The sequence below is a fragment of the Tauraco erythrolophus genome, chromosome 5 (assembly GCF_009769465.1).
Source record: "Tauraco erythrolophus isolate bTauEry1 chromosome 5, bTauEry1.pri, whole genome shotgun sequence".
NCBI lineage: Eukaryota > Metazoa > Chordata > Aves > Musophagiformes > Musophagidae > Tauraco > Tauraco erythrolophus.
In genome coordinates this window covers 30,698,014-30,723,901 of record NC_141469.1, presented here as the reverse complement: position 1 = coordinate 30,723,901, position 25,888 = coordinate 30,698,014, and the positions used below count along the sequence as shown (strand labels likewise).

The 25,888-nt window shown below is 38.3% G+C and overlaps 1 protein-coding gene across 6 annotated transcripts in view; it reads right to left on the bottom strand.

The window, feature by feature from the left end:
- FAM193A (family with sequence similarity 193 member A) overlaps positions 1-25,888 on the bottom strand; it is an 83,764-nt gene that overhangs the window by 42,638 nt on the left and 15,238 nt on the right. For 4 of the 6 annotated variants that reach the window (XM_086611810.1, XM_086611812.1, XM_086611811.1 and 1 more), the window contains exon 1: positions 163-353. In XM_086611810.1, the coding sequence (XP_086467936.1) occupies positions 163-309 (147 nt within the window). In that variant the 5' untranslated portion in view covers positions 310-353. Of the gene's footprint in view, positions 1-162; positions 354-2,019; positions 2,266-4,979; positions 5,046-25,888 lie in introns of those variants that run through there. The other 2 variants (XM_086611814.1, XM_086611816.1) reach the window with 1 other exon arrangement.

The window sequence follows — 25,888 nt, the reverse complement described above, 5'->3', positions numbered from 1 at the left end:
AGTTTAACAATCCCTTCTAGCAAAAAGCATAAAATCTCCTCGTTTATAACAGCCAGACATACTACTTTATAGTAATGGATGTTAGAAAGCTGCTGTCATTGGGAATGGATGCTATACATGTCCTGTGTACAGTGCTGCTCAGTACTAGCAGATGACACAAACCTCTCTTCCCAAGGCTGCTGGTATTTTGGTCTCCAGTTTCTCTCTCTTCTCTGTGCTCCAGCCCCAGAACATATCATGCTTCCCTCCGGCATCCTCCCCAGGTTGCCACCAGCTTGCTTTGGCACCAGACAGAGACCTCTCCCACATTAGTAAAATGACTGAAGGTTTTTATTTGTGCTTCACCCCAGATCCTGGAGCAGGATGCAGACACAGGGCAAAATGAACCCACATGCATTTGCTGCCAACGGCAAGATCAGCTGCCGGGGATGGTGCTGAGGCAAATCAAGCCAGGTAATGAGAGCAACAGCAATGTGGACACAGGAGGATCTATAGCAAACCACTTACACTCTGCCTTGCAGTGACTGATAACAGATTTTTTTTTTTTTTTTAGCTCATTTGTTTTTTTCCCAGCTGGTTTCTCTAATTTGACTAGCCACCTAAGTCAAGCTTCTCGACTTGGAAAATTCGTTTGCAATTCGCTTTTAAAAATTCTTCTCAAAATAAGAAAAGGTTGGAAGGGACCTTAAAGATCATCTAAGATCATCAGTTGCAAATTAAAAAAATACTGTAAATTTTTATTTTACCTGGAGTATCCGTAACTTAAAATGTTTAGGAAGCAAATCCTGCCTTCCTTGCACTTGTAGGACACTTATTTTCTTTACCAGTTTATTAAACAGAGGTTAAATGCATCAAAAATTTTGACTCAACTGAACATTGAATAACGTGCTTCAGTCTTGCTGTGCTTTGAGCTCTCTAGGATGCGTTTACCATCAAGCCAACTGTTTAATTCCCTTACATGTAATTTCTTTTGATTCATTTTACTAAAACTTGTTAATAGCAAAAATATCAGTAAACACTAGTTGAATACAAGTGAACTCTTAAATTTTCCTTACAACAAAAACTACGTTAACTGTGCTTTTAACATGAGTTTAACAACATACACTATACAAAGACAATCTTTCTTCACACTGATTTGTTTACTGAAATAAAAATCTGTACGTGCCTACAAGCATGTCCACAGCCTGTTAACTGTCTACAAGATGTCAGCTGAAATCTATAATGTTTCCAATTATCAGACGGATGTGGCTGCACATATCAGTTGTGAAGATTTGATTCTGTGGAATAGCATAGTTTACTTCTAATAGGGTGTTGCTGGACTTGTCAATGAACTTTTTGTATCTTTGTGCAACACTGATCACAGCTCTTACGTGAGGCTAAAATCTATTTTCAAATGAGAATAACACTTAATTTAGAAAATAATCACGACTTGAAATATTAGCACCATATATATTAAATCAGTGCTTGCAGTGCTACAGCAAAGAATAAGAAATTGTTATATGCATGCTATGCAAAGTTATGCTTCTTTATTAAATACAGGAAAGAAAAGACAACAAAAAACTCAGACACGCAGGAAGGTGGCAGTGCAAGTGCAGTAACTCAAGAACACCACTGAAAGTAAAAGGAAAATTCCGACAGTTTACCTCACAAAGGAGGGAAAACACAAATGAGCAGACAGAGAATAGGAAAAAAGCGTAATGATTAAAGTCACACTGGTAAGAGTAGAAGAAACAGAATTTAAGTAAAGGGAGAAAGAATAAAGTATGAGATCCAACAATTTAAAAGTGAAAAAAAACCAGCAAGAAACAAATCCAAGCCCTGCTCTAATCAAAAATCCAAAATTCAGAATCATAACTCTTAATTTTTGGCTGTTCAGTTTAGCTCACAGGAACACCAACTCAAAATCTCCTAAAATACTTTCTAAGCATTGACAGCCCAGGTGGTTCCAAAGCACAAAGTAGCATTCAGCCCATAACAACGTATCTTTTTAGCCTACTGAACTGAAGTACTTCAACTTACCACAAGAGATTGCTCTATTGTAGCATGCCTCTCCTCCTTTTCGACTGTTCTTCGACAGTCTGGACACACCCACAGTGGAAGATGCAGCATATTGTTTGCTTTTGGAGACGTGGAAAGTGCTGTTTTGCTAGAATTTTTTATTCCGCTCTCTGAAAGCGAAGTATCTTTTCGTTCACTTCTACAAAGAAGACAATGCTCGCCAGTTGTATATGGAGCCCTTTGGCCCAAGCCAAAGGTAAACGGTGTCTACAAACAAACGTTTGGATAAATAACTGGTTATTCACAGAATATGTACCGGAAAAACTTACTTTGAGGTTTAAAAAAAATGCAAATATTTTAAAGAGTCATTATTAAATGGTGACTATTTAGAGCATGCCAAGATCAAACACAACAGTGTTAATATCTATGTGGCAAACAATTCTGATTATGAATAACTCCCATTTAAAAAGTAATGTTTTCAGGCAGCATGGACAACAGCCTTCCCCACTAAAATAACTCAGCCTAGACACAATAATCTAGTAACATAAAAAAGGGCTAGTACAATTCCTTTTACTGTTGTCATTCTTACAGAAAAAAAAAAAAAGGAAAATAACAGATCTTTGAAGTTGTGTCACGTCCCTTTTTAAAACTGACTGAAACAAAGATGCTTCCAGCTAAGCTTGTTAGAAAAATTAAAGCTTAACTCAGTTTTAGCAAAACTATCAGTAGGGTCTTGAAATCCACTATTAGCCATTGAATAAAACCAACTTGGCAACTTCAGAGGACAGAGGCAGTTCAAAACGTAATTTCTCTTTCAAGATGCTACTATGGATGAAATTACGGTTCAGCCATGAAACACTGATTATTCACCAAGACTGATACTCGAAAACAGGTCAAACAGCACAAGCCAAACAGAAACCAACTTTACAAGACAAAGAAAATTATAATGAATGGAACAAGACATCTCATAATGGCAGAATCACATATTTGTCTGATTCTATTACAGCTACTAGCTCTGCCTTAATTAGCAACATCTACGTAAGCCTTAAAATAATTAAATTCTTTCTCAAAGAAAAGGTAAAATTTAAATAAGTCATTCAAGCATCCCTCTAGATACTGCTCCAACCTCAATACTAACAAAAATACTGCTTTAAAGATGTTGTGGGGCTGAACTGCACAAGCACAGGTGAAAAGTTCTTTAGGGCAAAGTACTAGTTCAAGTTGTGACACAATTCATTAATTCTCTTGTCTTCACAGCAACAACAAATTAATTCCCTATCGCTGACATCTAAAAAAAACCAGCACAGCATTACAAACTCTGATTTTTATGTTCTTTGCATTTATAAAACTGACAGACTCGACAATATGGAAAGAAAAACTTCTGAGTTCTAGACATGAAAAACCCCACATTGAATTTATCTCCACAAGTATCCTCTTATCTTCCAGAAGTTCATGAAAAATTTAAGTTAATAGATTTAGTAAGAACAGCTAATCACTTTACTTGTTGATGCCACTTCAAGAGTTCACACATAAGCACTAAAGGAAGACAAAGAATACAGTTTCTCCAGCTGACTACTGTAGGTTTTCAGAAAACGTCATGAGGGAAGGCTCACTTTGCCTCCTGAAAGGCTGGAATCATCCTCTTATTGGCTCTATAACCATGAACAGATTTCTCATGATAGACATTCCTCTTGGCTGACCTGTGCTCAACTGCAGATCTTATTAATGCCTAAAAACCCTGCATGCAGGGGGCCATGGCTGCTCATCACCTTAGCCCTGAAAGTTTCCTCGTTAAAATAAATTTTTTGGAAGTCAGATTAAGTCTCTGTTGGCAAGAAGATGACATATATACAGCTATTGCAGGCAAATCCTTATGAACATAATATGCAGGACATTTTCCAACAAGTAGGAAAAGCAGAGGACAAAATTGCAGAAGTTCAGAAGTTAAGGCAACCTGACACTTTTTCTTTTGCAAAGGTAGGGTCATGGGAAACATATCCCGGCCATGCGGCAAGGACTTCTAGAATTTAAGACTGACATGTTTAATTGCCTTAAGGTTGCACCATGACCATTAAAGAAGCAATGGTAAATACAGCAGGAACAAGAATCTCAATTCTGGCTGACTCACAGACTCAGTAAAACTCTAAGAATCTCCCAACTGGGCCTGTATTTATGACAGATTCGAAGTTCAAACGAAAGCACTTGGTTCCTAGAGCATGACGCAAATCAACTGCTAAGAATGAAAATTTCTCAGCAGTTTATTTCTAACAAAATTGACAGTTAGAATCTTGGCAAAATCTAGACTATAAGCATCTCAAATTCTCATTATAGCTTTGTCATACTGAAATGAAGCTATGAACTACAGTTTCTTATTTATCTAAAGGAAGAATGCAATGACTGTTCATGCAACCATTTCAACAGCAGCAGTAAACTCTCTGGATTAGATGAGCTTGGAATTAGGTCACATATACATTTGTATCTCTTCAATGTAATCACTGCAAAGTGTACATTTTGCAAGCAGCAAGATATTTTCCCACTAGTCAAGCTTCAAAAAATGCATGATGCATCTCTGCAAGAAAACACCCAGTCTCACTTTCTCTCTGAAACATATTCAGATATAACATTCATAAATGAAAGCTGGAAGTAGGACAAGCTGGAACAGAAATAACTGTATCTCTGCTATGTATTTAGATTTATTCCCAAGAATAACTTTATTACCATAAAACTGCATAGCTTTTTTTTACATCTATGTCCAATTTCAAGCTTCTTATAACAACATTTTACTTTAGAAATCGTAGTTTTCACTGCTTTTTAAAGCTTGAATAGTGAAGTCATCAGAAACTGTCTTCAGTTAGCCAAGTCCAAATCTCAGACAGAAATCTTTTTGAAGAGTTTCTCTAGCAATGTTTAATACTAATACCTTCTCCCGTTAGTAAATAATTCTTCTATCATATACACCCACAAAATTTGGCTGCACATACCTGAGAAACACCTGTGAACTCTGATCCAACAGAACTGTCTGTAAACTGTGTACCATTTAGTGAAACCTGGAAAAAATTAATAGTACATTGGTTACAATAGTTTAGTACTAAAAGAACATTAAAAAATTAAACAACAAAACCTTCCCCTGCATCTTAAGATTGATAAAATAGCTTTAGAAACTTGAATAATTGTTTGACTACAGGGATGGAAAGTCCCTTTTCTTTTATCGTAAGAGTTCTACAGATGCAAAAGTTGACCATTTATGTATTTTAAACTTTTTCACTATAGCTGTTTTATTAACAATGTCACTCTGAGATGAATGAATTGATACAGGAAAAAAGAGAAGTCATAAGCAAACCGATATGTTTCCTTCTGTATTTGATTGTTTGCATTTAGCTTTTCAACTTCTATTGTGAATCGAGACAATTACCAAAGATTCTTGCCTTTTGAATGTTGAATACAATACTGCTTAGAAAAATATGCAGTGTTAACCAGGAAGACTCTTCCACAGCAAGCCTCCACATGGCATTCAGCTATTCCATTGCAGCAGCCTTCCTCCTGCCCCAGGTTAAAACTCACACAGAAAGTTCTCGGAGATCTCTTCTATACCCTGTTTCTCCACAAGTGTACACCAGATATCAATGAAGTGCCTTGCAAAAGCCCCAAGTGTTTCCATACAGAATTATTTAAGGACACTAAATCAAGAGTAAATTTAAGGCAGCATACAAATTCAAGTCAGTGACAACGAAAAGCCCTAGATTGCACTGGCTTGAAGAAAAGGCATTTGATTATTTTATTATTTTTTTTAAAAAAAAGGCTTGGTGGGGGCATGGGAAATAAAGTCAGTCAATTATTTTAGTCTTTATTTTTCTCTCTGCTTGATTGAGCACTGGTTTCTCTCTTGAATTTCAGGTATCATTTATCTCACATCTCTGTTCCACCTTTCACGTGTTCTCGCTCTCCAGTCTTCCACCTACTATTGCCTGATATTAATATTTCTAAGACTAATCTAGACTGCCATAAAAAAACCAGCCTGTTTAACACAGGAACTGCCACATCTCGTCTGTTGGATTTACAGAGTTCAGAATTTTTTTTTACCCGGCTACCAAATGAGAAACTCAAACTCGAGCCTCCTCCAGCACAAAGGAGCATCCTTCAGTTATACACATCCACAGGATTACTGATTGCTCAGCTTACAGAGCCAGTAAGATTATTGCAAAGCCATTGTCTTCAACCGGATTTTTCAAAAGCGAAGTAGAGGATAAACCACAATCTTGAAATCATTGCTAGAAAAGACACAAATAAGAAACCACACAACTTCACTTACATACCCTATGCTAACTCTCAAGAGCAGGTATTTAAGACAAAACCCTCATACATAAGTCAAGCATCTCAGATCTAAAATGGTGGGAGCAAAAACGCTGATGTGGAATGAGTTCCCTATTTTTATTTGGCCGCTTTCCAAAAAGGGGGAAAAAACAAAGGTCTTGGGAATTAAAGAAAGCTGTCTTCACCATGAAAAGAAATCCTCCCTGGTTAGTGACACACATATGTGTTCAAGAACAAAGAAATCAGTAAGAAAGTTTAGAATTAAAATTGGTACTTGCAGCTCAAACAATTTTTTAATTGAGTACATTCACTTTCTTTACATTAAGACAGCAATAACAAGAAATGTGCATGAACTGTCACATTTAAACATGCACATGTTGAGGTGACCAAGCTGAAGGCAGTGAGAAATGTTAAAAAAGCAAAGACAAAAACAGTGGGAGGTTTCTGTTATCCACTAAATGTCACAGGATGTCAAGATAAAATACGGAACATCAGAAGTGCCTGCTTCATGGAGCAAGTTGTCATGCTACTAACAAAAAGAAAAGACATCTTTCGATCCTAAGCACCATGCAGAACATGGTTCAAAATATTAGTGAAAGCCCCCCAGAATTTAGTAGTGATCTAAATACATGCAGGAGGAACAAACACCAAGGAATTTAAAGAAAGGAATTAGACAAATAGGAGGAAACTTAACAAGAATCATCAAAAGTTAAATGCATGTAGGCAATGAGACTTAAGACATTTCATGTGAGGCTTAGAGCAAATATAAAAATCACAGAAGATACTTAAGTCAGGATGAGTTAAGACAGGCAAGAGAGGGAGATGGCTAAATAGCGTATTAGAGAAAACATTAGAAGAATCTTGTAGAAGTTGTCCAAATAGGGCTCAAACAATAGCAAGCTAAAAACAGAGAGAAAAAAATACAATGAGACAGTCTCACAAATTATTTAAGGAAATGAGGGGGGAAAAAGTATAAAAACTACAGCTAAATCCTTTTTCAAGGCACATGAGGAACAGGGAGGAGTAGGTAGGCTGTCAGGATCTATAAGGCTAAAGTAAGTAAACAGATGCATTAAAAAAATGCTCAAACAAGCTAAGGTAATGGCAGAAAGACTAGATTTATTTTTTTGCATCTTCATGTTCACTATGGAGGAGTTTAAAGATATTCTCCCAGTGAAAGGCTTCTTTATGGAAGATGCTTTAGAGGATCTGTTTCAAAGCAAAGCACTGCTAGAAAAAAGTATAGAGCAAATGAACAACTCAAAAATGAGCAATCCACCAAGAGCAAATGACATTCAGTCGAGAGTCCTATAGAAGCTCAAAGAATTTATAGTTGGACCAATAATTTTAGTATGTTAATGCTTGCTTTACATATCACTAGTACTAGCGGAGCAGAAGATGATCTTTTAAAAAAAAAATATATATATATTTATTAAGCTTTAAAAGGGGATCTAGGAAACTGCATTTATCCAAGATAACTTATTTCAGCAACAATGTGCCGAGATGACAAAGTTAACTAATAGCACTAAATTCTTCATGTTAAAGAGGCTTGAGAATGGCAGAAGGACCTTATGAGATCTAGTTACTGGGCCATATGCTGACAGATAAAATTCTGTGTGCCGAGATTTAAAGTAGAAGTGACAAGCTAGACAGCTATCACTTCTGGACAACTCTAACTTTTTTTTTTTTAAATTAAACTTATTTTTACAGTCTTGAGTATCCTTTTTAATGATTTTAAAGTTTTGTATTTTAAAAACCTATTTTGTGAAGACAAGTGCCAGAAGGAAGGCTGACACAGACCAGGAACACGGAAATTTCTGCATGCACTCTGCACCATAATGGAAAGGGCGGAAGAAATATCTTTCTGTTCTTTCTGCTATATAAAATGGAAAAGAAGTCACTGTTTTTCTTGCAAGCCACTTTCACACGCATTCATCCTCTCTAAAATGTAAATTTTCTTGAGAATAAGGCATACATCATCTTGGCACAGTATAATTCGTACCAGAAAGTATGAAGAACGTGAGAATCACAGCTTAAACAATATTCTCTGATTCCACCTGAATGACCTTGAAGAACCAGTTGAGCAATTAGAACATAAACACTCAAAGACTGCCACAATTTGTTCTAATAGCCTGTCACAATCAAAATCAGACCTTCCGTGGGCTGAGTCACATATTACTAGACAACACCTCCCCATCTTTCTTGCAGTTGACGCCTGGTGAAGTCACACAAACATCATGAAAAGTGAGGATGATGCAACATCTCAGGAGAGCTCCAGAAAAGAAAAGCACGGGAAGAAAATTTGCATTTGACTCATCATCACTGAACCCTAAACAATTCAACAGAAATGTGATGCTCAAAGAAATACAGTATTTAATCAAATTTCTCCTGGAGAAAAACAGCTGGAAAACATTGCACTCAGGGTACATTAGGAAAGATACAGACTAGGAAAAAAAAAATGTTACCCAGAGATGCTTAAGACTATACCTTATTCTACTACATCCTAATATAAGAAAGCTATTCCATACCACTTGAATTAATTCCCTTATTTTCATATAGGGAGGTGAAAAATGAAGTTTGATGAAACATCTGAAACAACACATTTTCTGTAAGTGTCTGAGTAACACAAAAGAAAGCTACTGCACTTAACCCTGGCTACCCCCCCAAAACCCATCAAGATGTCTTGTCTATGTCACTTGCTCTTCTGCCTACACTTTTCATGCCAAAACCCATTTGCCACAGCTGTTCTGTGCTAAGCCTTCTCTCAGGCACTGCCAGGCAGTGAGCACACCGCAACACTGCTCTGCAGCTTCACATCGCAGCTCCGCCTTGCTTCCCACCGCTGCTGTCCAACGCCGTGTGGGAGGCAGCAGTCTCAAATCACACTTGCTGCTGAAGACCTCCCTCCCCACAGCCCCTGTGAAGCTCTGGCTTGGGTGCTCTCCAGTCACAGGCTGAGCTGTTCTCCTCTCCCAGGTGCAGCTAAATTGGTTATAGAACTGCTGGTGGCAGATGAGTGACACTTAACAAAACTCAGTGATTTGCAGATATGAAGAGAGATTTCTCTATGCCTTTAGTTCAAGAGATAGGAAACTATCTGATCCCAATAAGTGAAAACTTAGGATCCTTCCTCCCTAACCCCAGTTGATTTAAGGATAAGCCATTGTGGAAGTCAAACACATGAATGAGGGGAAAGAACGATGACAAATGCATGAGAGAGAGGTTCAACAGTAGGTAGCAAACAAAATCTGATGCAGGACATCTCTGGATCAGTAAGACCCGGAAAGGCACATGAGAAGAGGGATTACTTCACACACTCCCCTGTAGTTCTCTTCTCCATTCATCTAGTACCAAGCACCATCAGACAGGACAGTATGCTAGCCAGACCTTTAATATAGCAAGATTTTGGAGATGTTTGCTTTAAACATTGCTCCTGAACATTGTCAGTAGTGACCGTAGTCTCTGCAGTAACAATGGCTTCTGCAGGAGGTATATTACAGCACTGAAGAGATACCATAATGTAAAAACTTATCCCTTCCTTCACTCTTTTTTAAGTCCACATTATATCTAGTAAATATCTGCTACAGCCAAGTTTTTCAGAGGACAGATCTACTTGGAAGTGTCATCACTCTTGCCTATGTGATTTCATGTATTTCAACATTCTGATTATTTTTCATCTGCTGTACTTTAAGAAATCCATGAACATTTTTTAAGGTGTTGGAAGTACCCATTCAAGAGACTAAGCCAGAAAAAGGTTGTCTTTGCTACACTCTGGACAGACCAGTTCCATGCATCACATGAAAGTGCGAACAAACTCACCCACCAAAACACTGTAAGCCCTGCAAGATACCAACTACTGCAAAACAAAGCATGTGCCTAATAAAGCAGAACATTACCTGCACTACAAAAAAGTGTATTCCATTATTTTTTCACGAAAGTAGTTAAGGGTGGTCTAACACTGAAAGAAATGGTCCAGGGAGGTCTTAGAATCAGATGAATGATCACTCAGAACTATACTCAGGAATCCTCTTGGAGAGGATGATCATGTTACTACTACAGCTACAAGAATATTTATGGTCAATATTGATATGGCCAAGAAATGTGTAAGTGTCCTTTGACACAGCGTGCCAGGGTCTGCTACACTCGGAAGGGGCAGCTGGGCTGGCCCAGGGTGACTGATGGTCCCTGTCCATGGTCATGGAAGTCTGACACCAAAGTGGCAGGTGAACAGGAAAAGTTTTTAATGGAAGGCGAGATGGAAATCTAAAATTTCTTATCTTTCCTTGTTAAATAATCTCCCAAAAGCAGTAGAGGTTTTGCAGTGAGAGGACATGCCCTTTTAGAAAAGCATACAAAAACCATATTTTAAAAAAGATTAAATGCAGGATTTTTCTTCCTAGCGCTGGAATATGGAGAATATCAAATTAACATGCCCAACAACAGGCAGGAAAATGATCAGCAACACACAACGTTCTTCCAGGTTCATTGGCACAGCAACGGTCAAGGAACTCAAGAAAGTATCAGAATTTACTACTATTGTTTTAGGCAAAAAAAAAATCCTTTTGACATCAGTTATACAAAATTTAATTCCAAAGAGCTTTTAAGCAGTAGCTTGGAAATTAGTAAACACTTGACTGGAACAGTGAAACGTTCAGAGGTTCCTACTTCCAAACATAATCACGGTTTAGTGTGATGCAGTAGTGAAACACCACTTTTTTGGGGGGAGGAGTAGGTGTATATGAATAAAGACCTCCACATAGCCTTACTAACTGTAAGGATAAAAGAGGAACAAGTTTATCATAGTACTCCACCCTAATTTAGAAGCAGGAGTGTTTTGCTTAAGAAACTGACATTATAAACATCTAATTTTTTTGTGCCATAATTACACATCTTTAGTGACACTGAACAGAATGCAATTTTTCTTACTAACACACACTTCCTTGCCAGGGAGTCTCAGTATTACAAGAGAGACACTGACAGAAAAAGCTATTATTGAGTAGCTGCAAATATCACCAACAGGGAAAGCTGTAAAGGTTTCCTACACAAGAAGATCCTTGTTTTTACTAAGGATGCCAAAGTTACAAATAGAAATCAGAAAAAGCAAAGACAAAGTGTTAAGAATTAAAATTCAAATATTCATATTAAGGCAGTCAACGCTTGATCTGGCCAATTGATTAATTTGCAGACTATTAATCCATTTTACCAAGCACGTTATTTTGGGTATTAATACTCACAAACTCCTAAGTTACCCTTTCCCCGCCCAGTCTGCGTTATGCTAGTGTAGTCCACATTCTTGAGATAGGAAAACTTTTCAATGAAGAAAACACATTCATAAAAAAGTCAGCGATGCAAGAAGTCAGTTCCTTGGTACTCCTTTAAAAAGCTACAAGACCACACACAATTTCAGAGAACCCTTAAATCTTTACGTCAATTAACAGGGATACAGAAAAGTGAAGGCTATAGAACAAGTATTCCAAGGAGTGTCACAAGGCTGTTGCAAATCTCTTGATATCCAGCATTTGAAATACCAAATCTCAATATTACTCTCAAATACAGATAAACTACCTTTTAGATCCGAAATAATTAAGTAGCAGGAGAAAGAAGCTGCCACAAGTTGAACAACAGCCACGAGTAAAGCGTTAGTGAGAAACCTGGCAGAGGCTCCATCCAGATGGCAGAAAGCAGCGCACATCAATACAGCTGACGCGTCGGCTCAACCCTTACGTGGTTTCTAACACACAGCACATCCCAGTCCAATGGCTCTCGCACTTATCAGAACCATTAATGTCACAGCAGAGAGCTCACTCAAATGTTTAACCTTACCACACTGTTCTCAAGTAGAAAATAAGCCAAAACTCCACTCAACAGCCAAGAAGCTAAGCACGATGTGACTGCGCACCCTGCTCCTGGTCACAGAGGACGTTTGCGGAAGCGGATTCGCTGCAGAACACCACGTTAGCTGTGAGATATATCAAGCAGCTATAATAACCAACCACATGTTACTAAAACTGGTTTATATATAATCTTGTGTATATACATTTGGATAGCACAGGTGGGAAATCTCGTGACTGTAAAGCACACGAGCCCATCTTGTCACACTCCCTCCATCATGCTTAGCCAGTGAGAATTCTGTACTCAAGGGCTACCACAGGAAATAACCTAGGAAGGAGGAAGGAGGAAGAGAGACAATGCTGGCACTAGGAGAAGATCATAGAATGGTTAGGGTTGGAAGGGACCTTGAAGATGACCTAGTTCCAACCCCCCTGCCATGGGCAGGGACACCTTCCACTACACCAGGTTGCTCAAAGCCTCATCCAATTTGGCCTTGAACACTTCCAGGGATGGGGCATCCACAACTTCTCTGGGCAACCTCTTCCAGTGCTTTATCACCCTCAGAGTGAAGAATTTCTTCCTTATATCTAATCTAAATGTACATCTACCCTCTTTCAGTTTAAATCCATTGCCCCTTGTCCTATCACTACATACCCTTGTAAAAAGTCCCTCTCCAGCTTTCCTGTAGGCTCCCTTTAGGTACTGGAAGGCTGCTAGGTCTCCCCAGAGCCTTCTCGTCTCCACGCTGAACAACCCCAACTCTCTCAGCCTGTCTTCATAGGAGAGGTGCTCCAGCCCTCAATGACTCATCTAACCTGAGAATTCACACTTGTTTTGTTTGTAAAGAGAAAAGATGGGAAAATGCCAAGCAGATAGCACCACTGTTGCAGTAAGTTACAAACCCAAGTACTTGTTCAAGGAGCTAACAAGGCTGTTGGTCAAGTAGGTCACTCATTTAGTCCTCCAACAGGTGAAGTGTGATACTACTTCATAATAGGAATAAAATATTAAGATAAATCTATTAAGAATTTAAGATATATTTGGCAATAGAGAGTCATTGTATTAATCCAAAATGAGGTACTCACTATCCAAGCACTTGCACAGAAAATACTTATGAGCAAAACTGTTGTCTATCCCTTTTGGCTTGTGCTACTGCTAAAATACAGTTTGAGAGATCTCAGGTCAATTCCTCTTTCGTCAATGTAACAAATAGTTTCCTTGCTTGTAATTTTCCACATTATTCATATACTATCAATATTATGAGACTTCAATAACTTTAGTGACACTTCTATTGTAATTTTAATCTTTCCAGTGTTTTCTTTATTAAGTAAAATCACACCATTACAGAATTTGACTAACCTGCAAGACAGGTTCTCTGAAGGCTTCCCTTCTTCAACAATTCATATTATTAAAACTTATCACTTGGATTTAAGTAAACATAACACTGTATTTCCATTGCTTAGTAAAAGCTGTTCCTAAAATAAATTGTTGATGTCAAACAAGATGACAAGCTGAGGGTGGAGAGGCTTAATCTACCTTGTACACAGATAACGAAGCAAGTTTATTATGAATGACTCAAAACCCCAACAAAATTATTTCTCTCCCCACACCCCCAAGATCCCAAACCTCACTTGCCACTTTTCCAGCAGGGAAATCCCTTAGAATCTTTTTGATGCTAAGTCAAAACGTCAAAGGAGTTTTCAACAGAAACTGAAATTATTTCAAAGGAAATACTTTTTCCAGTTGAAGCCTTTATCATTATAGGTTCAATCTAGAGAAAGAAATTATAAAAAGTCTAAGTAGTAGGCATAACACAGGACTTGTGCAAAAAGACTAATACTTTTTGGTTTAGCAAATTTATGAGTTAAGAGTGAGGTTGAAGGTGGGTGAGAAGGCTGTCCCCATCTCAACCATTTTAGGAGATATCCTAAAAGACAACCAAGATGATGGGTCTCTACTACCTCCTGCTAAAACTAAAGCCTAAGTTACTTGGCCAACAAGACCTTGTGCCAGAGAATTTTTGTAAGATGTAATTATTCACAGGCTCATCACAGGGGCGTGGCAAGAGAGGGGTAAGTGACCTGTACACAGCCCTGTTTTTCAACATAAGGCATAATATTAGTAGTGGGAGAAAGTTAAAGGCATTTTTTTCCTCCCATGGTTTGGAAAAGTGCTGGTCATGCACTGTTAGCACCTGCCAGATCAAATACATAGATAACTTCAAAAAGTCTGTGCAAAAAGTATACATAATCAAGGTTTTGTTTTGTTTTTACTGTGACCAAACACATACAAAAGCCTCAAAAACAGAGCAAGGAAGAAGGAAATCAGATAGCACTGAACAATGCAGAGTAGGAAGAAAATCAGTCTTCCTTCTACTTCTGGTTCTTTAAGGACTCCAGTCCTCTGCAAACAGGCAAAAGCAACACTTCTGCTGGATTTACACAGAACAGGTTATTTACCTGCTGCAGCTTGTTTTCCTTTGGGTCTTCAGAGTCAAGATATAACAATTCTACTGTAGCACTGTAATCACAACACACTAAAGTCCAAACAGCTACTTAAATTCACAAACCCATCAAACCTTGATTGACAAAAAGCTATACTCAAACACAGCCCTCTAAAATGAAATGAGCTACACTGCAAATAAAGGTACTTGAAACTATCCTGGGAAAGTTTTTTTCAGTAGTACCTCAAAAAGACAACTTTGAAGCAGTACTTTCAAAAGAACACAGATACTGTTACTCTGTAATGAGTTCTAAAGGAATCACATCTGTATTCTGTGCCCTTCCTCCCACGTGTTCTTCAACAGCACATTCAATTTTCTTTTAGCTGAATCAATCTAAAATACATCCTTCAGGAAATGAGCACTTATTAGGAAACAAGGAGTTCACAGGTTATAGTGCCACAAGATGAAAATATCAGCACACACAAAAAAGCTATGATCTCTACACGAACTAGGAAGCATTCATAAACCAAAATTAAAAAGATTAAACTCCAATCTGTATCCCATTATAAGACAGAACGATCTACAATTACTTAACCTTTTTAACTAGAAGTTAGAGCAAGATTATACTCAAAGAAGAGGTTTTTAATCTATTTGTTTTATTAAACAAGGACAAATGACTTCCTTAGATGTTAATTAGAATGATGCAGACCAACTATTAATTCCATGAAACTTAGAGATAATCATTCCTACCACAACCACTACAATAATATACCTCCCCCTTTAAAAAAATAAGTCTGCAAATAATATCCTAAGAAAAAGAAATACACAGTTGCTTTGTAGAAGGAAGTGTCCAGATCCTACCAGAAGCCCTGCTGTGCTCTGTAGACACTCTAAGTTGAATTCCACCAGGAAAAACATACCTACATAAGCTGTACTTCAGAAAAATATCTAAGAACTGCCTAGCACATGATCTCATGAAATTTATATTAGCAAAGGCCAAAGACTTTCCTGAATTAATTCCTGTTTCAGTGTTTTTTTCCCCCGAAGACACAATCTAGTGTAATCCTTACTCAAAAGCTGCAAGTAGCCAATCATCTGAAACAGAATTCTCCGGGCTCAGAATGAATTAGCAAATTTCCTTCTATTTGTTTACTCTCCATCACGGCTTTTCTTCTGTTATATATTCAGATGCTTCTACCTGATGAGCCATTCCTGACCTTCTGAGAAACTGGAAAGAGTTAGAAAACAAGCCCTTGGAAGTCAGGAACAGAGACAATTAGCATGATCCCTCCTACTAGGTAGCCACAAGAACTGGTATTCAGGAAGATGACTCTGCTGGATACCAAATAACCTCCCTACTCCTCCATTTGATACCAGTGTGAAGAGATCCAAGGACTAGGCTACCCTATTTTTTATACACAAAATATTGTGCAGCTAGGCACAGGCCACCAGCACAGCCACTCCAAAGGTCAACCTATCTAAGTCACAGGAAATTTGGCCACACTTGCATGAATACTGTTTGTATGTAGCATTATGAACAAATACCGTTTTTCCTCAATCAGCTGAGCGCTCTTATTACCCCTTTCCAAGTCATTATATCATTTGGAAGAATAATAATAAAATTCCATGTTTTCTTCAAAGTCAACACAAAAAGGTTAACAGTATCACCACAATTCCCTGTAACCCACTAGCAATATACCCATTTATAATTAATAACCAAAGGTTTTCCAGGACAAAAAGCTGGAAGATCCACATCATCTGGGAACAAACTCCTATTACATTTGAAAGCAAACAAGCTGAAGTCACCCTTACTTTTTCAAAAGCAGCAAACACTAGATGCAGTGCTGCCCTAATTCTGAAGATAAAGCTCTCCAGCTGTCCCCATGGCCCTGCATACATTCTCAAGGAAGACGTACGCTTCCAAGCAACGGTTATTAATGCCATAGTGAACCTGCACTGACGGAAGTCTCTGGTGGTTAATGGTTAATTGCCTTCCAGCAGAGAAGGATTGCTAGAGGAGAAAGCAACAGATCCCTGATGCCATGAAAAGTGCCTATGCTTGCAAGTCCCATCCTGTCATTTTATCTTCCTTTGAACCTAAAACCATCTGTCTCATCTTACAAAAAACTAGAAGTATCAGAATCGCAATTTACACCATGCTTAAATCTATAAACACATACTAGAAAAATATATATCATCTACCATACCAAAATTCACACTGTATTGCAATAAATGAAAGCTACTGCCCTTGAGGGAAAAAGAAAATAAAATAGAAGCCTAAAGCTCCAACTGTCAAACTTCACTTTGTCAACTACAGCATCGCTATTTGTACAAATGGGTAGCCTCAGCTGATGAGACATTTCCTCACAGCATCGTCAACAAAAAGCAAAAATCACTTCCAGAATAAGACAAACCATTAATTTTAGTCATCAAAAATAATAATTGAAAAAATAATATCTATACTTAAGCTTAAGGGAGGGAGTTAAAATGTAATTTACCGTAGAAATATTACAGCTTACTTAGTGTACTAAAACAATGATGCTTCAGCAAAGAAATGGCAAAGACAGGAAGAATTCAAGCCCTACGTTTTGAAGCACAAAAAGAAATACAAATCACAAGGCTGCAACCACGACATAAGCTTGTGCTTATCTTGTTTGTAATTATATCTTATCTTTTCTTAAAGAAAAATGTTTTTAAACAGAACAAAGCCAACAAACTACAACAAGCATGAAACTCTTGGGTCTTAAACTGTGTGTAACCAGAAGCTACAGCATGCTTACACTTGTGCGACCAATTACTTGGCTAAATAAGACCATTTATTCAGAATACAGCCTGCAGCAACTAAGAGCCTTATCTTCTTCGTATTTTGCATTGCATCGATCTAAAGTACTGCATGTAAATTGAAAAATATGTTATTAGAAATTGGTTATTTTTTTAAGAAGTATCATTGTGCACATGCATATTTAATGATTTGTACTGATAATTCTGTAATTTCTTCCCTTTCATCTTATTCACATAATTAATAAATACTTTACACTTCCAATTGTCAGAATTTTTCAATCCCCAGCCTCAAATCAAGAAATTTTACATCTTAAGGGAACATTAAAAATAAGTCAGAGACACTGACAAGTGTCTCATGCTGTATTTGCAACCAAATATCCTTTCTGAGATTAATTCTCTATTCAGATTTGGAAGTGAATGGCGAGAAGGATTTGGTTATACCAAAGGCTAAGACTAATGACATCCCTAAGACTCAAAAAAGTAAACGTGACTCCAAGCTGCATCACACTGTTTTCAAGAGACACTGGAAAGTATTAGTGCTGCTTCACAGCTCTCTGGAGGAGACCTCATTTGGTCAACCACCTTCAAGAAACGACTTAATTGGAATAGACACAACGACAGCTAAACAGGGTGTCAGTGAGAGGCCTGGCTCGTTCAGCTTAGCGAAGCAATGAAGTGCTCTCTGAGGATGCACGGGGGGTGAGAGGAAGACAAGAATTAAACCGAGAACAGGGAAAGTAGAGTGAAACATCCTGGAATACTTTCAAACTGAAGTAAAATACTATCAGTCAAAGCATAAAGGATGGGAAGCAGAACTGAAGATAGGGATAGTGAAGATCTATTTCAAATGAAGTTGAATCAGTTAATACAAAGCCTTTTATGGTATTTCTAACAGATAAGCAGTACCAAAAAAACTGCCCAGATCCCTTCACATTTTTATCACCATTCACATGAAAAAGCTTTGCAGTTGCCTAAATATATTTGCAACTCAATTGTAATATATAAGCTGCTTTTGTCTTCTGGGTGTTTTTTTAAATTCTATGTGCAGCAGGGAAGATGAAGGGAAATTTGCCTACTGTAGTTTTGATAAGGTTCTTATATATCTTTTAACACTGCATTTAAAATAAAAAGCAGAAAAAATTAGTATTTTAAGTTTTATGTAAAGGTATGGACAATTTGCAAAATAAAGCAAAATTGAAAACTTGAAACCAAATTAAAATCAGATTTAATATTAAGCCATAAGGAGAGGAGGAGTCAATCATCTTTTACCAGTTGAAGTATAGTAATTAATTATATTTAAAGAGTTTTCTGCACAGAATTAAATGCTATTCCCTAGTTGACAAGTGAAATGGCAGCAGGTAGACAAAATAACAGAAACCATTTAAGTGTGGACAAGCTTAGACTTGAGTGAAAAAAGACTTGGGTCTGTAATACCCAGATGTGCAGCCACCAAGAACCCAGGCTCTCCAAGGAAAAAGGGAGGGAAGATTTTGTTTTAATTACACACATCACAAATTCTTTAGGAGCATGTATCCCACATGCAATACTTCTTTGTAGCCAAATATGACACAGCAGAACAGAGCCAATCCATCTCCCATACCAGGATTCTGCCTTTCCTGTACTAGAAAGACGTTCAATGTTTTTCCAGCAATTATGCAGCCACATGCACTAAAAAAATAGCAGAAGCTAATAACAAAAATGATTCAAGCATTTCTTTTCCCCAGTACAATGGCCAGAAGTGTTCTGAGCAGGTAGTTAAAATGTCCCAGAATTCTCTCCACTAGCCCTGACAGGTAACAACCATGCATATATATACATTTTCTTCCTAGCAAAGAGTTGTTAGAGATTTTATCTGTTGTTTATACTTCAATCCTGAATAGAAATATTTAAAATTAATAGGACTATGCAAAACAAAACAAAAAAAACACAAAGCATGCCGCATTTTCCCTATGAACAGTTAGAAGCATTCATCCAAGGGCAAGTATAAGAGGTGATTCTGCCCCTCTACTCCACCCTGGTGAGACCCCACCTGCAGCACTGCATCCAGCTCTGGAGTCCTCAGCACAGGAAAGACATGGGCCTATTGGGAGCGGGTCCAGCGGAGGGCCACCAAGATGATCAGAGGGATGGAGCACCTCTCCTATGAGGAAAGGCTGAGAGAGCTGGTGTTCTTCAGCCTGAAGAGAAGGCTCCAGCGAGACCTTATTGTGGCCTTTCAGTACTTAAAGGGGGCTTATAAGAAAGATGGGGACAGACTTTTTAGTAGTGCCTGTTGCAACAGGACAAGGGGTAATGGTTTCAAACTGAAAGGAGGCATATTTATAGACTAGATACAAGAACTTCTACAACTATGAGGGTGGTGAAACACTGGAACAGGTTGCCTAGAGAGGCGGTAGATGCCCCATTCCTGGAAACATTCAAAGTCAGGTTGGATGGGGCTCTGAGCAACCTGATTTAGTTGAAGACGTCCCTGCTCACTGTAGAAAGTCTGGACTAGATGACCTTTAAAGGTCCTTTCCAACCCAAACTATTCTATGATTCTAAGACAACATTTAGGAATTCATTATTTGACTATGTAGCTTCAACGATGCAACTGCAGATGCTCTACTTCAGGAATTACGTTACAAGAAAACGACCTTACCTGGTAAATGGTAAAAGGTTAAACATACTACTGACAGAAAAATCTCCTAAAAATATTAAGTAAAGCCATGCATGGGAGAAGGCATTTTCAGAAGAATCTACCAAATATCATTTCCAAAACTAGCCATGTTTTTCCCATAACAGAGAAACAGAACTGTCAGGCAAATTGCATACGCTGTACTCTGACGTGACACAGACAATACAAGTCAGAGAAATAATGTTCCAGGTATCAGCCCCTTCAATAAGAAGCAGAGTCCTAGTTTAATAGCTAGACTTAAGAGCAATCAGCACAATTACCAGAGAAGATGCAGCAAGTAAGCTTTAACATCAGAGCTGCATTCAAAGGTTATGTTTCTAACAAGCAACTACCAAATTAATAAAACCGCAAGTTAAACTAGCGTCCATAGTAGATTACAGCAGTCCTCACACTTCGTTATCCCCAAACTGCCCAGCTCTAGATGTCCACCAAACATGCAGACATCACATGATGTATTAAATTTCTTACAGCCACATGAAATACTCTACCGAAACACAACACCTGGTGTCCTTCAACTACCAGCATGGGAGGGACCAGAAATTTACTGAATTAACTGAGGAAATACGTAAAGCTTGAAGTGCCTTGACCCAAGCATCTGATTTACTGCTGCAACTTAAGAAGCAGATATCAGACAGTCCAGAGGAGTCTATTCAGCTAAGCCTCACCAAGAGGCAGGGGTGCTAAGAGCAGAAGCCCATGATGCCAACATACATAACTAGAACAAAAAAGCAAAGTGGTATCTCCAAAACTCTCAATCTCAAATGTTTCCTGGCCCAAAGATGTAAGGGCTATACGCAGATAGCGAGTCAAACAAAAATCCTGGACTAAATTTATAGAAACAGTTGCTTTTATTTCCTATACTGTGGAAGATCACATGGAAAACGTCCAGTGCAGTAAATTCTTCATTACAGACGGTCTTCAAAAGCAGTTTTGAGGTTTTGGGTGTGGGTTTTGGGTTCAGTTATTTTGGTTTTTTGTTTTGGCTGCTGTTTGGTTTTGGTTTTGGTTTGTTTTTTTGCGGGGCAGGTAGTGTTAGGGAGAAGCAGGAGGCAGCTGAGCTGAGACATCTGTGATATTGATGTTTTTGAGGTGATCTACGACGAGACTGCCAAAGACAAAAGCAGCTAAACAGCTGTATCAGAGAAAAAGCATAGAGAACAAGCTGTCTGCTGGCCCTACCTAGGGCTACACACTGTTCCAGTTGTTCTCTGCCTCCTTCAGACCCAAGAAAATAAAAGTGGTTGTCTGGAGCAACTCCTAAGAGGAGCAGATAATATATATTAGGTCTAACCAAGAAGGAATAAGAAGCTTCCAATCAGCCTTCCATATCCTAACACTGTCTGGAACAAATTCATCCTGCAGACAAGCCCATGTGTTTGAAAACATTATCAGAGGACAGCTTTGGCTTCTCTGATCATGCGATGAGGTTTCACATGCTGATAGGTGAGAACGTAGAAGATTTCAAGGAATTAACACACAAAAGAAGCTCTTCCTGCTTGTTAACTTGAGTGAACAATATTTTACACTAGGATCATGAGCAAAACAGCAAGAGTCCAAAGGTGATACACCAGGGCAACCTGAACAAGAGCCTAAAAGTAAGAACAAGTCATATTCACACAAAGTTCACAAGAAACAAGCAACCACTCCATCAGTCAGAGGTATGTATACTAACAAATGAAGCATAAGAACAGGACCTAAAATTCTTTGAACGTGATTAAGACTATGATCTGCTCCATTAGAGTCCATTCCTAGCTGGAATACTAACAGAAATAGGATTGAGTCAGTTCCTAGGGAAAAACAAAAAAACCCACAACCAACCCACCCAATCCAAACACACACAAGTGCCCAGGAGTGTTACGCTCTATATCTAAAGGATGTAAGCATCATAAACGCAGAGGGGTATCTTGGAAGTCTACAAATAATGGGAGTAAAGCACGAGTGCTATCAAGCTCCAAGCTTACTACAGACCATCAAAAATGGTGATACCTTTTGGTATCATCAGTCAGATGATACCTTTTCTGAGCAGGCAAAAGAGCAAAGAAAAGCAGAGGACTTCTTGTTACAAGGAAATACTAACAATCTCGGCACCTAAGCCTTGAATGGCTTACAAGAAAGCTGGAAAGGGACTTTTTACGAGGGCATGTAGTGATAGGACAAGGGACAATGGCTTTAAACTGAAAGAGGGGAGATTTTTATTAGATCCAAGGAAGCAATTCTTCACTCTGAGGGTGGTGAGGCACTGGAACAGGCTGCCCAGAGAAGTTGTGGATGCCCCATCCCTGGAAGTGTTCAAGGCGAGGTTGGATGGGGCTTTGAGCAACCCGATCTAGTGGCAGATGCCCCTGCCCTTGGCAGCGAGGTTGGAACTAGACGATCTTTAAGGTTCTTTCCAACCTAAACCATTCTATGATTCTATAGCAGAACTCCAGTAAGAGTGCAAGGAACTTTTTTGAAACATAGAAAGCAACCAGTGATTCTTTCTTTTGTTGTAGCCAGCAAGAAAGAAGTGGCTGACAGTAAACAATGAGACAGTTTCGTTGGAAGTGACCATCAAGTCAATGGTTACTGAAGACAGAAAGGAAGGAAGAACAGCAAGGGACAGATTTTAACATCACTAAATAAGAGCTCACAGAAGGCAAGTCTAAGGCAAGGAAGAGCTAATTCTCAAATGACACAATAGATATAAACAAATTCAAGAAAACCAAGCACAGCAAGAGAACAGAAAACATAGCACGAGAATAATGACTCAGAGAAAGCACACAGAAAGGAACAGCAAACAATAGGAAGAGTATACAGGGGACAAATCAAAAAGGCTAAAGGCACGAAATGAAATAATTCCCATAAAACAGTTTGAGGCTACTAAGAAATCATTCTATCAGTACACTACTACTAGTAAGAGATTTTGTCCATTACTGAATGAAGAAGGAAAACAGATTAATGAAGAACAAATCTTCAATAAACAGTTCAACTACAAGCAGGTGACTAGCACAATTAGCCCCAATAAACAGGTAAAAATACTCAGAGTCAGCCTACTATTGGTAACAGCCATACTTATAGTTTTTTCCAAGTTGGCTAGATCTGATAACATTCAACCAAGTTGCTCAGGAAATCCTCTGAGCCATCTCAAAATCAATAATCCTATCTTTGAAAACTCATGGAGGATGCCTGAGACATCAGAACCTTAGAAAAAAGTGAGCTATATAAATCCTTTCTTTAAAGCAAATAAACAACCTCATCTCTCAAAAAAAACACAGAAAAAAACAACCACCACACACTAAGGGAGAGAAAAGGGATTGTGAAAGGTAGAAACGCCTGAGCAATAATATCAGCTTCTCTTCAATTCCCAGAAAAGTTAGTCAAACATATTCAAACAAGCCTTTTTAAGCACTTAGATGATACAGAGAAGAGGAACAGCCACCTTGGTTTTGTCAAAAACAAGCCATGTCAAATGAGTACAACTTTCTTCCATGACAGAGTTACACAGAGGAGAAAAAACAAATGTCATGATTTACTTGATTAATGTTTGTGACAGTCTTAATTACTGAGACTTTCTCAAAGCCAAACTAGAAAGCAAGATCTTTATAGAACTACTACGAATTTCCAAATAGGTAAAGGTGACTTTATGCAAATGAGGAGTCAACAAGGTCAGACTGTTGGAAAAAAGCTAATGCTACCTTGGGATGTATAGCTTATGTGACACATGACATAATCCTTCCACCTAATACTACTCCAGTAAGTCTCAGAGGGACAACTGCAACTCATTCTGAACACAGGTCTTCAAGCCAGACAGGAACAGCTGGAGAAAAGCCACAAGAGAACAACTACCAGATGTAGACAACACTACCTGCCAGGAAAGGCTGAAGGAACTGGGGACACCACACTTAAAGATCAGAATACTGAGGGGATGAAGACTCAAGTTCTCTGCGTCCACAGCAAACAGAACAAGCAATAAAATGTTTGAATTGCAGCAAAGGAGATCTCTATGCAATAGAAAATTAACACTGAAGTATTTAAGGACAAAGATAGGCTTCTTGGTGAGGTTGTGGTGTCTCCTTCAATGGGATCACTTTAAGGGCAGGTTAGAAAATCAAGTGACAAATGTATAATCAGTGCTGTCTCCACTGGCCAGAAGACAGATAAACAAATGAGATAAAAACAAGGATGGAATGGAACTTGAAGTCAAGATTTTATAGCACTGATAAATTCTGGTATATTACATTCAGCTCTGGTATCAAACTTAAGGACATAGTTAAAAAAGTGCAGAAGGAACCAAAGAACTACCTGAGAGCTTAGAATAACTGAGTCTCATGAGTTTTGATTATGAGAAAGGAAGTTGAGGGATAATTCTGCTAGCATACATAAGTACCTTCATAAGAATAAACCATCAGGTTCTAATGGGCTCTTCAACAAGAAAAATCTCCAAATCCACACCCAAAAACCACTGCCCATTCAGCAAGGACATCTTTGTAGCAGAATGAAATTAAACCTAGGTATTCCAATAAGACAGTAGCAAAGCATTTTTGCACAGACTAAGCAGCTATTTTAGACTAGCAGCAAGTCTGGCTACTTGGCTAGCATGAAATTTAAAAGCTAAAGCAAGCACAGTTAAATTAGCATGGTCATGAGCAGTACTCAAAGATGATGCTTGGATTTACATCTGCTGCCTAGAGTGCAATTACAAAAAACCCTAGAACAAGCACCACCCAAAAAACCCCCAAAACAAAAAATCAGCCTTAAAGAAAATTAATTGTATTTTTCAGACAAACCATCCAACTTTTAATATGTATCAAGGTAGATAATTATCAATACTGTTGTCCATTAATATTTTAAAAGAAGATAAAAAGCTCTATAATCAGTAGAGACAATTCACAAAGGGAAAAAACAGGTCTGCGAGGCTCAACGTCCCTGGTAGCTCCCCAGCTCCTGATACCCAGCTGTGCTCAGACCACCTGCCTGCTCCGTGCCTGCTCAACAGTTACCCAAACACATGTTCCCTCTCATGAACGTACAAGTCAAAGTGTGACTAGGAGGATGGAAAAGAGACAACCTAACTAGAATGATAAATCCACACAGTAGCAGTGGGACATATAGCCATCTTTTATGCTTTTCCCACCACTATTTTCTGGCTTTATAGTGGAGTCGTAAGCCTATCCAATGTAATTTCCTTTCAAGTAGGCCAACTAGATCAGGATGTCTGACCACAAAGAGGGTTGACTCTCCGGAAAGAGAAGTTATAGTCATCCTCCCTGTTCACTAGTGTCAATCAAATTTCACTTAAGAGGAATGGAAGAATCACAGCAACATATTGGAGGGGCAGACGCAACAGGTGCCAGAGAGACATCTCCTTCCAGTGATCCACTCGTGGTTTAACGAAAGGGATTCATGCTTCACTAAGCCCCAGTAAACGCCACAAAGCAGAGACACCTACAAGAGAAATAATCATCAGATTTAACAACCCCCTGACCATGTATACTAACGCTTGTTAATAGATTGCTCCTGTACTTATCCAAACTCTCTCATGTCATAAACAGTCCCCCTACAAAATAACCATTTTGGTGAAAACGATTAAGAACACTAAAAGTTTACTCGCCATAAACACAAAGCCTTAAAAGCATCAATGAAGGCAGTTTCCATTGCATCAACTTTTTTTGCTGGCCATGAGTTAATACAAACACGAAAAAATAAATTTGCATGTAACTTAAAAAAGTTAAATTACTCAAGCAAACTATACAAAAGAATATATTTGTGGCAGAAGTGTCAGAGAGAGGACAATGCAAGCAAAATAAAACAGTGAAGACTAACTTCCTGCTATAAAAAAAAAAGGAAATACATGAGTCACAAAGAAA